The sequence below is a fragment of the Mobula hypostoma genome, chromosome 12 (assembly GCF_963921235.1).
Source record: "Mobula hypostoma chromosome 12, sMobHyp1.1, whole genome shotgun sequence".
Taxonomy (NCBI): Eukaryota; Metazoa; Chordata; class Chondrichthyes; order Myliobatiformes; family Myliobatidae; genus Mobula; species Mobula hypostoma.
The window spans coordinates 32674613-32692636 of NC_086108.1; the positions used below are offsets into that span (position 1 = coordinate 32674613).

The following is an 18024-nucleotide window of genomic DNA, read 5'->3' on the forward strand; positions in this document are numbered from 1 at the left end:
AATACTGTTAGCGATGTTAGCCAGCAGCCTGAGGAAGGACCCCGTCGGCCAGCATTGAAAAAGTACCCTTCGCAACAGTTTGGCAATCAGCAAAGGAGTATTCGTGGCTGGTTTGACTGACTGGAATACTCGATCACGAAAGATACTACGTTCTGCTTCGCATGCAGGCATCTCCTGTGTGGAGGACATGGGTTCCATTCTGTGTTTACCTTCACTGTCAGCGGTTACCGCAACTGGCGGAAAGCTACAACAGCTTTCAAAACCCACCATGTAAGTGCAGCTCATAAGTTTGCGATGGAGGTATGGGCCGAATTCAGATTGAGAAAACAAGATGGTTCAAGATTGGGAAATATGCTTGACAAAGGACATGCAAAGATTGTCCAAGAAAATTGTGAGTATATGAAAGCAGTGGTTGAGTCTCTACGCTATACCGCGTGCCAAGGCATTGCCCAGCGAGGACACCAGGAGAATGATGGATCTGGCAATAGGGGAAACTTTGTTGAGTTGCTCAGTGTAATTGGGAAGTTTGATAAGACTGTAGCTAAAAAAATAGAGGACAATCCTGGAAATGCAAAAAACACCCATCACGATATCCAAAATGAAATTATGGGTATTATGGCAGATATGGTCAGACGTCAAATAAGTACAGAAATCAAGGAGGCTGGATATTTTGCCATCATGGTGGATGAAAGTAAAGACTTGAGTAAAAAAGAGCAAATATCAGTGCTGGTGCGGTATTTGAATAACGAAACAGTGCTTGAAGAATTCTTGCACTTCACTCCAGCAGAAGAGTTGGACGCAGAGTCGTTTCTTGAAAGCATTGAACAGACACTCGCCCAGTGTATTATTGATAAGAACGCGTGTATGGGTCAGTGTTATGACGGGGTGGCAGTGATGTCCGGGTGCAATAACGGGGTACAAGAGAGGTTCAGGAAGGAGGTCCCGGCAGGCATTATATATACACTGCCATGCTCACAGACTTAACCTTGTTTTAGTGGATGTTGTGAGCAATGTACCACAAGCGGGTGAGTTTTTTGAAACTGTGCAGCTGCTTTACAACTTCTTTTCAAACTCTGTTGCCCACGATCACAACAACAGACGGTTTGTGCTTCTCTGAAAACATTAATGGTGAGTGCAGTTGATTTAAAAAAAATTTGGGCCAAGACTAATGCTGATTATTGTTATTATTTTGTGGTGGATACCCCATAGTCCTTATGTTTCCTGCAAATCCTAAAATATTACATTTACTGCTATTAAGCCTACTGGTTTTGCTTAGACTTCCAAGTGGTGATTCTGCTGATTTTTGTTTAAATTCAATAGCTGAATTAATTGAGGTATTGCATTGTCAGAGTACGATTTGTCCAACTCCTGGTAAAGCCTTGCATCTGTTGTTTGACTTTAATAACCGTGTATCTTTTGGCATTACTGTCTATGCAATGCGAATAGCAGTGGGTTCGTGTTGTGTTTTTCAGTTGAAAAGCCTGCATTTGACGCTGATTGCGGGATTGGTGCATGATTCACGTTGTCCGCTGTTGCTCAGATGCTCTGTTTGTTTTTTTTGTTTATGCTCCATGTCACCCAGGTTGTCTCCGATGCCGTTGACACTGTAACAGTTCACTTCTATGTTAGATCTATCAATTGCTGTTGCTTGTGAATCAACAGAGGCATTTATAGTAGGCACATAATGCTGCCCCACCACCGCCTCATACCCCATCCGTTATTTATTTATATACAAACATTCTTTCTCTCTGTCTCCTTTTTCTCCCTCTGTCCCTCTGACTATACCCCTTGCCCATCCTCTGGGTTTTTCCCCCCTCCCCCTTGTCTTTCTCCCTGGGCCTCCTGTCCCATGATCCTCTCATATCCCCTTTGCCTATCACCTGTCCAGCTCTTGTCTCCATCCCTCCCCCTCCTGTCTTCTCCTATCATTTTGGATCTCCCCCTCCCCCGCCCACTTTCAAATCTCTTACTAGCTCTTCTTTCAGTTAGTCCTGACGAAGGGTCTCGGCCCGAAACGTCGACTGTACCTCTTCCTAGAGATGCTGCCTGGTCTGCTGCGTTCACCAGCAACTTTTATGTGTGTTACATAATGCTTGAAACTGACTTTTTAACGCCTCATGTCTGGCCTTGCGAATACATATTACAATACAGTGCATCCCTCAGCACCATCACTGAATCATTTTGCCCCTCCGTAGCACCAGCAAGAAAAAATCTCTGGCGCTGCCACTGGTTTCCTCCCACAGTCCAAAGATGTACTGGTTGGCAGGTTAATTGCTCAGTGTAAATTGTCCCGTGATTAAGCTAGGATTAAGTTGGGGGATTGCTGGGTAGTGCCGGTCAAAGCCTAATCTGTGCGGTATCTCAATAAATAAATATTACACAGCACAGCATGAACTCTTTTTAGGGTTGATGACAAATTCCAAGTGGTTACACCAAGCTAATGGAAATGTTGGGCTCTTTTTGGTTTTAATTTTTGTTGAGTATTGTCCATGGTTGTTAAATAATAATAATGGATAAAATGTGGGGGTTCCTGTTACTAGCTGGTACACATTCTGTGTGACAACACTCACTACCACCCAAACCCCATATGGATCAAACTCTAGGTTAAGTCTGCACAATGGCATTAATTATTTCCAATCAGCATGTCTGTCAGAAATGTGTCTAATTATCACCTGTTTTTAAAATCATCAGACAAGAAGTATGTCCTTCGGAAACACAAACCCCTCCAGGATGACAGCTCTGGAAATTGTGACCTAACCTTTGCTCTGACTGCGAGATCCAGCAGTTCATGTTTACTAAGCCTCTAACCCTGGTCTTTCCCTATACCAGGAAAAAAAAAGCATTTATATTTGTTTTTCCTGTTCTTATTCTAAATGCCTGCTTAATTTGCTGTTTTAGACAATACACTGTGTTAGCCCTTCATGTGAAAATAAAATCCAGCCATCATCTTTATTTTTCATTGTTCTATTCATTAACAATACATGTGCAATGTTACCTGTGAGATTCTATTTCCATAATGTTAAATCAGACTTTGTATCCAAGTTCCCTTGAAGATTGAGATTAACATAGAATTAGTGACAGTGGATGGCTGATGGTCAGTACAGAATCGATGGGCCAAAGGGCTTGTCTCTATGCCAACTTGGAGCAATGACATTCCTCAGTTATTTACTGGAACACTAACTGTCCATTTCCCTCTCATAGATGCTGTTTGACGAGCTGAGATCTTCCAGTGTTTAATATATTGGTGCTCGAGTGTCATTGGGGTCATAAACTGGAAACACTATAATATTCTAAGCAACAGCTGTTCATTCAGTCAAACAATACATATTCCAAAGTGAAGACATTAAAGCTATAATGTTACCTTTCTTTAGTAAAAGCAAATATCTACGTGGGTGGCATCATTTTCTGCTGATGAAGATGGACATTTAGACTTCAGCTGAGCACAGGAATTTGGTTTACTGGCAGATAGTCTCCATTGTGGTCTGGGCAAATAAATTTAGGATTCAACCTTCACTTAATCAAGAAATTTTACTTTACTTGCTTTACCAGACACTTTAGAACAGTTTTGGTATCGGGCAGCACTAGGTATGAAATTTAATAGGTGTGTGAGAGTAGGCTCCCAGTTCTCTCAATGAACGGCTCATTCCTTGAGAGAACCACATTAAGTCACTGTATTTTTAAATTTAAAATAAGAATCGAAGCAGTGATTTAAAACAATCTCCCAATTGCTCTTCTTAAATTTCAGCAATATTTTGGTTCTTTTGTATAATCAAACTAATTTATAACTATAGGAAAAATAGCTCTGGCAGGAATTGAAGTTGATGTAACAAAGTTTGGCTTTGTGTATTCATTCTTAATCATGGCAAGTAAATAAAACATGGTTAGCGCAACTAATACAGATGTTTTTTTGGAATTTGCATAAATAGTACGGCAGCATCTTCAGATTAGTTTATACATCAGACTGCAATGAAAATTCTTGCTTGTGTGGAGCTTCTTAATTCCTTGCAGTTTTCCCTGGAAGTGAAAATTGTGCCGAATCCAATGCATATCTCTGAGAGATTGTAACTGACTAAATCACTCAGATGTCAGCTGATGCCATCAAATGACAGTTGACAAAAGAAAATCTTCTGTGTCCACTGTTAATAAATGCTGGAATCCTACAATATTAACTAGTTCAACGTGTTCAGTGTAAAACCTTGAAGTACACTTAGCTTGATGGTCTATCAATGAGTAATTTTTGTTCCCATTTATTTTATATACAGTTGGAGGGAGCACAAATTCTTAAACATGTTACCATCAAAGGCATTTCCTGACAGATAGGCAGAGCGAGCTTATAATTGCCCTGCTCTGCTGCCAAGTGTTAAACTTGCATTGAGTCACTGTGCCACCAGCCGTGATGTCGACAGAGCAGGTAGGTCATGATGTTAATCATCACAGCCTGTAACTAATGTACTCTCTTAATCACATGTGGCTGACGATACATTTGGCACAGGAGGAATGTCATCTAACTGACCCATCCCCATGCTGGCTGGTAAACTGTTGGAGGGAATCAATGAACCTGTCAGATATTTGGATGAATGTCAAGCGCAGTGAGGATTTTAGAACCGGCAAATATTTTGGCAGCAAGAAAGATGGGGTGTTCAGTGTTTGAAAGGTGCAATAAAGTCAGGACTGGCAGCAAATTGGGGAGTTGGTTTGTGAAGAGCCGGGGAATTGAAACACGAGGGAACTGGCCCAGAGGAGTTCAGCTGAGATCAGCCGTGATCATATTGAATGATGGGGCTGGCAGGTTTGAGGGGTCAGGTAGCTTAATCCACCTCCTAGTGTTTTTGTGCAGATCGGCAGTGGGTAGAAAAACGAGAAGCAGTCAGGCTTGAGATCAGAGGAAAGTCGAGATTGTTGGTTAGAGTGAACCATGGTGAAGGATCCAGATTGAAGATGGCATCACCTTACAGACCTCCCAGCTGTTGCATTCCAATGATCAAGCTATCCTGGAGTGTTCAACAACAGAGAACCCCCAAGCCAACCTGATCCAAGCTCCAAGCTATACTCCAGAGGGAAAAGGTGGGAAGGAGGGTGAATTTGTCCCATGTGTTTCATAGCTGGAAATCTCATTGGATGCACAAGTGTGCCTCACTTTGGGAAATGCCTGCTCATATTTTTTTCCCAAGTAACACACTATAATCCTGGAAATGGACGTCTCTGTGTGTTGGTCAGAAGCAAGACATATACAAAAGAGAGCTGGATGCAAGTATATCATAATCAGTTTAATATTGTTGGCATATGTTATGAAATTTGTTGTTTCCAGCAGCAGTACAGAACAATACATAATAAAAACTCTATAAATTACAATAAGATATATTTATTTATATTAGATTAGATTAGATTATGAGGACACTCAGTCCTCATTTATTGTCATTTAGAATTGCATGTATTAAAAAATGATACAATGTTCCTCCAGAATAATATCACAAGAAAACACAGGACAAACCAAGACTAAAACTGACAAAACCACATAATTATAACATATAGTTACAACAATGCAAAGCAATACCATAATTTGATAAAGAGCAGACCATGGGCACGGTTAAAAAAAAAGTCTCAAAGTCCCGATCGACTCATCATCTCATGCAGGTGTAGAAGGGAGAAACTCTCCCTGCCATAAACCTCCAAGCACCGACAACTTGCCAAAGCATTGGAAGCACCCGACCGCAGCCGACTCTGAGTCCGTCCGAAAACTTCCTCTGACCAGCCCATCCAACACAGCCTCTCTGAACACCATCCTCTGCCAAGTGCTTTGACCCCGCCCCAGCCACTGAGCAACACGCAAAGTCGAGGACTCGGGGCCTTCTCCTCCCGAGATTCTGGACCATACAGTAGCAGCTACAGTGAAGCAGGCATTTCAGAAATTTCTCCAGCTGTTCCTCCATGCTCTCACATTTGTCTCTATCAAATCAGGATTGTGCACGGCACCCTACTTGACAAATAACAGATATCACCACCAGAGTGGCCGCTGTGAGCTGCGTCGCGCCACCATTTTCTCCTCCCACCTGATAGTAAGGCAGAAAAGAGAGCAAAAATAGTGTGAAAGTGTTCAAGGGTTTGTTCAGAAATCTGATGGTGGAGGGGAAGAGGCTGTTCCTAAAGCATTGAGTGTGTGTATTCAGGCTCTTGTACCTTCTCCCTGATGGTAGCAGTGAGAAGAGGGCATTTCCTGGGTGATGTGGATGCATAATGATGGATGCTGCCTTTTTGAGGCATCGCCTTTTGAAGATTTTATTCACTTAGCGATACAGTTTGGAATTGGTCCTTCTGGCCCTTTGAGCAGTGCCGCCCCTATTTAACCCGAACCTAATCACAGGACAATTTATAAATGACCAATTAACCGACCCGGTATGTCTTTGGACTGTGGGAAGACACTGGAGCACTGGGTGAAAACCCATGCATTCCATGCGAAGGACATAGAGTCTCCTTATAGAGGATGCTGGGATTGAACTCCAAACTCCCACATCCCAAGATGTAAATGCATCGTGCTAACCACTATGCCATCACGGTGACCTCGATGTCCTCAATGCTGTGGAGGCTGGGGCCCATGATGGAGCTGCCTGTGCTTGCAACCTTCTGCAGCTTTTTTTGATTACGTGCAGTGGCCCCTGGATACCAGATGGTGATACAACCATTTATCTCCATTGTACACGTGTAGAAACTTTTCTGCAGTCTTTGGTGACACACCACATCTCCTCAATCTCCTAATGAAAGATAGCTGTTGTCATGTCTTCTTCGTATTTGCATCGATGTATTAGGTCCAGGATAGACCTTCAGCAACGTTGGCACCCAGGAACTTGAAACTGCTCACCCTTTCCGTTGCTGATCCAATGAGGACCGGTATGTGTTCCCTTGACTGCTCCTTCCTGAAGTCCACAATCATTTCCTTGGTCTTACCGATGTTGAGTGCGAGGCTGTTGTTGCAAAACCGTCCAACCAGCTGATCTATCCCACTCCTGAGCACTTCACCGCCATCTCACAACAACCGTTACACTTTTGGCAGATTGATAGATGGCATTTGGACTGTGCCTAGGCACACATTCATGGGTTGGAGACAGTAGAGCTGTGGGTTAAGCACGCATCTTTTGCGGCGTCCTGGTATTTATGGTCAGCAAGGAGGAGATGCTTCTTCCGATCTGCACTGACTGTGGTCTCCGGGAGAAGGTCAAGGATCCAGTTGCAGTGGGAGGTACAGAAGCCCAGGTTTTGAAGCTTGTTGAATAGTACTGAAGGCCTAATGGTGTTGATCACTGAGCTGTAGTCAGTAAACAGCAGCCTGACATAGGTATTGCTATTGTCCAGATGATGCAAGGCTGAGAGAAGCGCCAGTCAGATTGCATCCACTGTAGATCTACTGGGTGATAGGCAAATTGCAGTGGGTCCAGGTCCTTGCTTAGGCAGGAGTTGATTCTGGCCATGACCAACATTTCAAAGCACCTGATCACCATAGCTGTGAGTGCCACTGAACAATAGTCATTGAGGCAGCTCACTCTGCTCTTCTTGGGCACTGGTATGATTGTCACCCTTTTGAAACAGGTGATGGGAACCTCCAGCTGCAGCAGGGAGAGACAGAAAATGTCCTTGAACTTTTCTGCCAGTAGGCTGGCACATATTTTGAGTGCTCTACAAAGTTTCACCTGCTTGAACGATGTCCTGATGTTGGCCTCTGAGACAGAGGTCTCAGAGCGGCCAGATGCTGCAGGGATTTGCACAGTTTAGATTTATTCACCCCTTCAAAGTATGCATAAAAGGCAATGAGCTCATCTGGAAGTGAAGCATCACAGAATTTCATGATGTTGGGTTTTGCCTTGTAGTAAGTAATGCCAGAGCTGGCATGCATCCAATTCAGTCTCTAACTTCAATGGGAGTTGTTTTACCTCTCTTAAAATAGCCTTCGTATGGTGTACCTGGACTTCTTGCAGAGTTCTAGATCACTGGTCTTGATCACCATAGGTCTAGACCTCAGCAACTGCAAATCTCCTGGGTTTTTTTTACTGAACTGAATTGAATTGATTTTATTATTTACATCCTTCATATACATGGAGTAAAAATCTTTACATTACGTGTCTGTCTAAATGTGCAATTTATAGTAATTTATGATAAATATTACGTACAACAGGATAGTCAATATAACAGAAGTACAGTTGCTGTGGTACCATTTTCTGGATGGTAGCAGCTGGTTCGGTGACTTGAGTCCCCAATGATCTTTCAGGCCCTTTTTACACACCAGTCTTTGTGCATGTCCTAAATCCACGGCTTTTGGTTTGGGTATGTCTGGTATGTTCTCAGAGGTACACACTGATCCCCACAGGTTTTGATGAAGTCAGTGACAACTGTAGCGTATTCACTCAGAGTCAAAGATGAATCACTGAATATTGTCTGGTCTGCCGATTCGAAGCAGCCCTGCAATTGCTACTTTGCTTCCCTTCATCATACCGCTGTCGTCCTCACCGCTAGTGCTGTGGTCTTCACTCTCTGCCTGTAAGCCAAAAGTAGGAGTACAGCCAGATAATCGGACTTGTCAATGTACAGGCAGGTGATAGCAGGTAACTGTTCTTGATGGTGATAAAACAATGGTCAAGTGTGTTGGCTCCTCTGGTTCCACAGGTGATATGTTGGTGGTAGTTATTCAGAGACTTCTTCAAGCTGGCCTGGTTAAAATCCTCTGCAGCGACAGGGAAGGCATCGGGGTACATTGTTTCATGGCTGCTGATCACAGTGCTCAGCTCCTCCAGAGCAGGCCTGATGTTGCCCAGGGGTGGAATATACACTGCTACCAGGATGACAGTAGGAAACTCACTTGGCAGATAAAATGAATGACACTTGGCTGCTAGATGTTCCAGGTCTGGTGAGCAGAACTGAGATAGCACCGGGTCTGTGCACCACAATGAGTTAAACATGAAACACAGTCCACCCTCTCTACCTTTAAGAGTCTCTCCAATCTGTGCATGCAGTGAATGGTGAAGCCCTCGGGCTACAGCACTGCATCTGAAATGGTAGGAGCAAGCCATGTTTCCATGAGGCAAAGTACACAGCAGTCCCTGATGCCATTCAGTTACTGCAATCTTGCTCTAAAGTCTTCAGTTTTAATTTCCAGAGCAAAATGCAAGGGGATAGGGGTCTTAATCCTCCGTGTGTCAATCTTACTTGCAGCCCAGCATGCTTTCTGCATTTCCGTTTTCTTACAGGGAAACAGCACTGGTGACCTGAGTCTACAGTCCAGGGTCCGTCAATTTCGAGGATTAACAGATTTTTTTAACTTATTAAAACAATGTTACTAACTGATGTACCCAAAGCTGTGAGTGTGAATTTTGTAACACGAACGGTTCTAAAGAAAAGTCCTTATCTACACCCATTGTCATATAGATATCACGCCGTAAAGCATCTTCCATTTGTTTTACTGATGATAGGATACAAAGGATAATTAAAGTAATTAATGGTTATTTTTAAGTTGAAGATATGATCAATACACGTACTCACCATCCAACAAAGTGATTAAATCAGTAAAAGAGAAATACTTTACCTGCGGAATAACGTAGTACGTAAACCAATTGTAAAGATATCACTTCAGGTACGAAAACAATGTTGATATTGAATCCAAAAGCGTAACAAATTCAAATAAGAGAAAACCCGCAGATGCTGGAAATCCACGCAACACACACAGAATGCTGGAGGAACTCAGCAGGCCAGGCAACATCGATGGAAAAAAGTACAGTCGATGCTTCCGACCAAGACCCTTCGGTAGGACTGGAGAAAAAAAAGGTGAGGGGTAGCGTTAAAGGTGGGGGAGAGGAGGGAGAAACACAAGTGATCGGTGAAACCGGGAGGGGAGGGGAGGGGTGAAGTAAAGAGCTGGGAAGTTGATTGGTGAAAGAGATACAGGGCTGGAGAAGTAGGAGTCTGACAGAGGACGGAAAGCCATGGAAGCAAGAAGGGAGCAGCAGCGGCGGAGGAGATAAGGCGAGAGGGGGAAAGGGGATGAGGAATGGTGAAGGGGCGGGCGGTGCCATTATCGGAAACTCAAGAAATCGATGTTCATGCCATCAGGTTCGATTGCTTATAAAATACATAATCCTGAAGCTTCAAACGTTGAAACTATTAACAAACGAAATCTTTGCATAATACACTTGCTGTGGGAAAGATTTAGCTCCATTCTTCACTAGTAGTATGACCTCAAAGATGCGGATTTTTTCCAGTGGTGTTATATAATTATCCACAAGAAATCACAGCGAGTGTGAATGCAGTCCAGTCTATCAGACAAACCAGCCACCCCTCCACTGACTCAGTGTACACCACCCACTGCCTCAGGAAAGCGACTGACATGGTCAAGGATCCCTGCCGTCCCGCCATTCTCTCTTTCCCCCTCTCCCGTCAGGCAGAGGGTACACAACCTTGAGATCACCTGCCATCAAACTCTAGGACAGCTTTTATTTCATTCTTATCAGATCCTTGAAAAATACTAACTCGATCTCCCTTTCTTTGTACTTTACTTGTCGACCTGCAGTCTCTCTGTATCACGATATTGTTTTCCTATTACTAACTGGAAGTCGTGGTCTGTCGGCGTTGCACACAGCGGTTTATCGCTGTGTCTCAGTACATGCCACAGTAATAAAACCATCCACTAATTTTTTGATTTACTATTTTCAGGAGTTTTGTGGCGGATATCAGATTCTCCTAACAACATACATCAAAGTTGCTGGTGAACGCAGCAGGCCAAGCAGCATCTATAGGACGAGGTGCAGTTGACGTTTCAGGCCGAGACCCTTGGTCAGGACTAACTCAGATTCTCCTTCTAGTTTTCACTGTCCAGTTTCACTTCCTCATTCTCTTGCAAATCTTTAATCTCAGGGCAATTTCTGCAGTTGGAACGCTTGCTGCGAAGAGTGCAAGTCCATTCCCAACACTGACCAAATGACAGGCAGTGGCCAGAGTTTGTTCCGGTCCCAGTAGGTGGACGCGGTCTGGACTGCTTCCGCCCCACTTGATAGCCAGTCTGATCCAAGAATCAGAGACTTAAATGGAAACCGTTCATCTTGCTAGTGGCTATCAGGGTGCCTTCATGAGCTAGTCCCACTTACCTGCATCTGGCCCCACATCCCGCCGAACCTTTCGGACCCATGCACCTATCCAATGTCTTTTAAATGTCTGATTCCCTCTAATGGCCAAGTTTTGGATGGAACCAGACGGGTCATTGCGGCCCGGTCAACCTCGGGCGGGTGTGGAGATTATCGTCCAATGTGGGCCCATCTGGGGAATCGGGAATCTGACCAGGTTAAGACTGGTCTGCGTCGGACCTCGATTTAAATCACCAGTTACTCAGAGGTACTGAGTCACCAGCTCTTGAGCGGGACAACAGCCCACGACCTAGACTTCCCCGGCAGAATTAATAAAATTCAAATTCAAATTGGCCAGAGCGGCGGCTGGTTCTTCAAAGACCGGGGGGGGGAGGGGTGGGAGGCACACCTTGGTTATGGGTAATACTTTTCCGGGAGTTTTGAAATTGCTGAGTTAGAGAAAGTAGAGCAGGGTTGTCTAAAACAAATAGTGGTCGCATTCCAAAACAGGTTGAAAAGAACATTCGGTTCAACTTCACCATTCCGTGTGATGTACTCACCCGTTCAATCACAGTTCACAACCTCGGCTGCCAGCGCAACTCACTGCAAGGACGAGCCAACGCCGCTCTCTTGACACAGTGGTGTAAAGCTGCAGCGAATCGGATATGATCCTTGCCCGGTTAGTGAGTGAGTGAGTGTTTGGTTGTACTTTCACCCTCTAAGGTGGGGTAGCTCCCAAGTGCGTATGGGTTGGTACATTCACTGGTGTGTACGTGAGGCAAAGTCAGTGGGTGGAATTGATGGAATCTTTGGAAAGAAAAAATGAGATTAGTGGCAACAACTCAGTTGCACGGTTCAACTACTGATTTGCCTTATTATTGAATTAAACGTCTTAATTTTGAATTATAAGGGAAAAAAACTGCCCTTTCCAAATGCTACCCAACCCCCTTTCTAATCTACTGGTCACTAGTTTGTGTTGAGCTACTAACACAGTTTTATTGTTTGAGATAGGAGACACTTCCTTTTCCAACTGACTTACATTTAAAATTCTGTTCTCTGGTTAATAGATTCTGAAATGTACAAGATTATACTACAGTGAAAATTAAAAGTTCAAATAATAAAATGTACTGTATGGCAAACTTTGCATGTTTAATTCTCAATGCATAATCTTGTATATTTCAGAATATAAATTGCTTTTAGAGTAGGCCCAACTGGTCTATACGAACCAAAGATGAGCGCATAATCTAGTCTTGTTTACCTTTATTTGCCCATTTCCCTCTAAAACTTGATTATCAGTGTAAATTTTATTACTGTATCTGACAATGATTTCCTCTGTTGGCTCATTCTATATACTGTGACGCCAAACCAAGTTATTGGACGATTGATGCTAATGAGAGAGATAAGAGAGACAATGGAGAAACATTCAAAATGTTAATAAGAGAGGAGAGAGGGATTAACAGAAAAGAAACACAATTCAGAATATTGACAGACTGGCTGCTTTGAACCTGAACTGTTTGTAGTTTGATGGACAGCTGATACCCCAGCAGGAGGTACCCCAACAGGGGGATAAAAAGATACCCCAGCAGGGGGATAAAAAGAGCAGGTTTGCTAAGGCACGGGACACCACGAGACCACCAGACAACGAGACCCTGGAAAGAGCGGTGTGCCCCCACAAGTGGTGGGAGTTTGGAGGTCTAGTTTGCGGGAACCGACCATAGGCTCACAGGGTGTAAAGATACGATCGGTGGGAACCTGGTGTGTGTGTCCGCCCTTGCCTGGGTGCCGGGTTCACTGCGGAAGAACGATCGTATCTGGAACAGAGGGGTCACAGTCAGTGACCACAGCGAGATAGAAGACATCAAAGGTCTGCCTGAACCAAATTGCATCCCCCCCCCCAACGGTACAACAGCGATTACTGCGAACTGCACTAAGCTGAAATGAACTCTGCATCACTTGAGACTGATCATTTTACCCCTAGACTGCGATAGAGCTTGGTTGATTCCTATTACCCTAGTTCTGTGTATAGGTGTGTATTATCATTGCTAACCTGTTACATTTATATCTTTACGATTAGAGCACTGTATTATTTGTTTCTTTAATAAAACTTTATTAGTTCCTAGTAGTCCAGACTCCAACGAGTGTTCCATTTCTGCTGGTTTGTCAACCCAGTTATGGGCTACGTAACAATACTAACCACCCTCTCAGTGAAAATGACTTTGCCCCTCAGAACCCTTTAAAAATTTTCCTCTCTCACTTAAACCTATTGTTACGAGAATACACATAAAATTAAGATGTTTGCTGGCCTGGGCTAGCATCAGTGGCATCAGCAGTTGGTCTGCCACCTGCCCTCAGGGGAAGGAGAGATAAGGAACAATGGAGCAGCGTCTGGAGATGTGTAATGAAGGGATGTGGGAGGAAGAGCTGTCTGGAGCGGCTCCCCCCTTTGAACCCTGAACTGTTTGAAGTGATGGACAGGCGATACCCCAGCAGGGGGATAAAAAGGGACAGGTTCGCTAAGACAGACACACACGCCACCCGAGGTAACGAGACCCTGGAAGCGGTGCGCTTCTCACGAGTGGGTGAGAAGTCCCAGACAACGACAAGGGTGGAAAGGTACGATCAGCGGGAACCCGGTGTGTGTCCGCCCTTGCCTGGGTGCCGGGTTCACTGCAGAGGATCGACCGCATCTGGAGGAGGGGTCACAGTCGGTGACCTCAGGTGACATCACCAAGGACCCGCCCAAAAAGCTGTTTGTGAGCCATCTCGCTGGTCTGTGAGCCATCCTGCTGGTCTGTGAGTGAAGCCGTTCTGAATGATGAGTTGTTCCTATTCTATCTCTCTCTTCCCCCACATTGTCCACCGCCATGGCAACGATTACTGCGCACTGAACTACTAAACTGGACTGAACTTTGAGTCATTTTGAAATTGGTCATTTACCCCTAGACAACGATAGAGCTTGATTGATGCTGTTATCTTAATTCTGTGCACATGTGTGTTTATCATCACTGAACTGTTGCATTTATTATCCTTTCGATTACTGTGTTGCTTGTTTCCTTAATAAAACTTTCTTAGTTCTAGTACTCCAGACTCCAACTGAGTGATCCATTTCTGCTGGTTTGGCAACCCAGTTACGGGGTACGTAACACTATGCCCTCCAGGTTCTGATTTCCCAACCCTGGGAATGAGAATCTGTGCATAAGTTACTATTATGTTGCCTTTTGGTCTCCTCTGATCCAAGGAATGATGTCTTAGCCTGCCCAACCTGGGCTATAACTTGGGCTTCAAGTTTTATTCATTAGTAAGTCCTTTGCAAGGAAAACAAACTTGTTCTTTCCTTACCTAGTAATTTCTCCCTCTTTATCTCCCATTGTTCTATTTTCTGGAGCACACCTGATCACATTCTTCCCCTGTCCATTTTTCTGCTGCCTGTTCTGACCCATGTGAATTCAGTACTTCATTTGCTGTGTTTTTCCTGGCTGAAAACACACAAATTGTCCCTAGTGTAGACACCAGTAATAGAACTGGCAGAGGCTGAGAGGAGATCTGATAGAGGGTTACAAGGGTATGAGAAGCATAGATATAGCAGACAGACAGTATCTTTTTCCAAGGGTTGAAATATCTGATACAAGGGGGGCAATTTCAAAGGAGGTGTGAGGGATAAATTTTTTTACATGGAGGTGGGTGCCTGGGGTGGTGGTAGAGGCAGAAATATTAGAGTCTTTCAAGAGACATTTAGATAGGCACAAGGATGTGAGGAAAATGGAAGGATATGGACATTGTGTGGGCAGAGGGAATTAGTTAGGTTGCCTATCTGATTACTAATTTACTTGGATTAGCACAACATTGTGGGCCGAAGGGCCTGTTCCTGAGCTGTAATCTTCACTATTCTATGCAGAGTCTGAGGGGAGTTGGTGGGAATGTGAAGAGAATATAAGATGATTAATAAAAGATTGTAGGGTGAGCTGAGCAGTCTGTATCCATGTTCTGTGACCCAATGGCAGCATGTTGTCTCATTGTGCACACAAGCTAATTCTTATATTAAATTCCAAAGTCCAAATTCCTCCAACAGCTATCACCAGGCAACACTTATATATAACAATTTGAAAGTTTAGGACTTGTATTTTCTTTTTGTTGAGCAATGACATAACAAAATACTTTAGACTGTGGCTCCGTGTGCTGGGTAAAGTCAGAAGTCAGAAGGCATTGTTAATTGTCTGCTTAACTACAATATATTACCACAGTTGCCCTTTGTTTGGTTTATTGAAGTGATTTACTCACCTGTCGCTGAAATCAACAGTACCTTCAAAGTTTTCAAATTAGAGTGTTCTGGGCTGAAATGACTCCTAGCATTAATTTTAAGGGCCTTCGCAATCATCCAATATTTCTGATTTATAGCAAATCATACACTACTCAACTGCAAAGAGGTAGTATCAACAGGAAGTGTAATGTTCCTATTGTTCCAACAGAGCAGAATAAATTTGCTGACGCATGCATTAGAGTTATCATTAACATTATTTTAAAAGTTTTTGAGTTTTCTTGAATATTTACTGCATCTATAACTTGGCTCATTATCTGAAACTGTTGACTCAATCTCCCCCCACCCCCGGACCCCACCTAGCTACGGATTTACAGGGCCAAACTTTGTATCAACCCTCGGACCCTCAATCAAATGAAAATGGAGAAAGCTGATCACTGGTTGTTTTTCCATCTTGTAACTGCGCAAGTATACAGTAAATATTGGGGAAAAAAACAGTGTGGGAGGCAACAGCACCTATAATTTATATCGGTAGAGCCGGTAGACTTCTGGTTTTCTTTGCCATGTTTGTATGGTTCTTACGCACAGACCTTGGGTTTTAATTTCATTTGTTTGTTTGTTTATTTATTTATTTATTTAGAGATATAGTGAGGAACAGGCATCTCTAGCCGCATCTCCCAGCAACCCTCAGTTTACCCTGAGCCTAATCACAGAGCAATTCACAATGACCAATTAACCTACCGAGCGGTAACTTTAGACTGTGGGAAGAAACTGCAGCGCCCAGAGACAATCTGTGCATCCCATGGGGAGGACATATAAACACCTTACAGAGGACAGGAACCGATCCGAACTTTGGCCTCAGCTCCCATTTTACTCTTCAAATCTCAATAGCTGTGATTTTCCTGTTAATCAATAAAATTAAGAGCAGCATTGAAAACAGTTTGATCCAACCTCTACAGTTCTCTGAGTGGAAAATCCCAAAGATTCATTATTTGAGGAGAATAAATTTCCCTTCATCTTAGTCTTGAGTGGTGAACAACCTTTTTCCTGAGACTCTACCCTATTGTTCTAGACTTTGGACTGGGAGAAACATTCTTACAGTACCTATCCTGTCAAGAACTCTCGAAATTTTCCATGTTTCAACAAGACTCTCATTCTCTAAAACTTAAGAGAGTTTTGGTCCCTATCACTCACCATTTCTTCATAAGGTAACCTCATGGCAGGAGTCTTCATTAACCTTCACCACAGAACCTGGCTATACATATGAACTATATGTTTCTGACCCAAATTGGTTTGTGGGTATATCCTTACGAACCAGTTGGGTTCAGTTGGATTTGGCTAAGTTGTGATTTGAGAAATGGAAAAGAAAGAAAATGAGATGGGTAAATGGAGAAAGGCAAACAATGTACATGAAAGAGGTGGAGAGATGGGTTGGGGGATAGGCAAGCAGAGAGAAGGCACTGGGTCAGACTGATCTTATACCTATACAGAACTTTATTTAACTGCACTGCCTCCAAGTTGGTACATGTAGTTCTCCAGGTGTGACCATAAGTTCATAATGGTTAGGAAAAACAGCCTACTCTTATTTTCTGTTCACCCCACAATAAGGACCAACATTTAATCTGCCAATCGACTACTTGCAAAGACTAATCTGACCTTTGGCCTCAGCTCCCATTTTACTGTTTGAATCTCATTATCCTTCATTTCCCATTGATCAATAAAATTAATTGCAGCCTTGAAGACACTGAACGATGCAACCTCCAGAGTTCCTCCATGCTAACTTTCTGCAATCCTAGCTGCACTGCACATTCTTTATAATTGCAACACTATGTTATGCATTCTGCTTTTTTAAAAAAATCACCTTGATGTAATTGTGTATGGCATAGTCTACCTGGATGGTATGCACAACAAAAGCAACTCAGTTTATCTTAGCGCATGTGACAGTTCATTTGTTATGTGCCATGTCTATGATGTGGAAGATCATGATCTTTCCATGACCATGATTGTTCTTGGCAAACTTTTTTACAGAAGTAGTTTGCCATTGTATTCTGGGCAGTGTTTATACAAGACAGGTGACTCCTACCATTATTAAAATTCTTTAGCAATTGCCTGGCGTCAAGACTTGTGATATGCACCAGTTTCTCATATAACCATTCATCACCTGCTCCCATGGCTTCACATGACCCTGATCAGGGGCTAAGCAGGTGCTACACCTTGCTCAAGAGTGAACTGCAGGCCAGTGGAGGGAAGGAGTGCCTTACTCCTTCTTTGGTAGGGACATATCTCTACCCCACCACCCAACTTGTGGCAGTAATAAACCAATATTGATTATCCTGTAGGACTTCTCTGAACAATAATCTTTATCAAAATCAGAAATGGGATTTCTAGAAATCTAAAATAATGGCAAAAAAGTGTCTGAAAGTCTCAGCAGCTCAGGCAACATCTGTGGAATGAGAAATAGTTAATTTTTCAGCTCTGGGATCCTTTGTCAGAACTGGGTATTTCATAAGTACACTTCTGACAGAGATAAATTTTCCATCAGTCATACTTCATTCCTATTTGGTATGTACAAAGATGTGATTGTAAGTCAAAATCAGAATCAGGTTTATTATCACTGTCTTACATAATGTTAAGTTTATTGTTTTGTAGAAGCAGTGCATGTATGGACAT

The 18024-nt window shown here is 43.2% G+C and overlaps 1 protein-coding gene across 7 annotated transcripts in view; it reads right to left on the bottom strand.

Moving 5' to 3' along the window:
- LOC134354682 (flavin-containing monooxygenase 5-like) overlaps nucleotides 1-12108 on the bottom strand; it is a 54442-nt gene extending 42334 nt beyond the window's left edge. For 2 of the 7 annotated variants that reach the window (XR_010019873.1, XM_063063805.1), the window contains exon 1: nucleotides 11124-11459. Coding sequence is in view for 3 of the 7 variants with exons in the window: in XM_063063805.1 (XP_062919875.1) it covers nucleotides 11124-11141 (18 nt within the window). In the remaining 4 variants the exon portion in view is untranslated. Of the gene's footprint in view, nucleotides 1-9568; nucleotides 9793-11123; nucleotides 11462-11659 lie in introns of those variants that run through there. The other 5 variants (XM_063063802.1, XR_010019874.1, XM_063063803.1 and 2 more) reach the window with 5 other exon arrangements.
- Between the last annotated feature and the right edge of the window lie 5916 nt (nucleotides 12109-18024).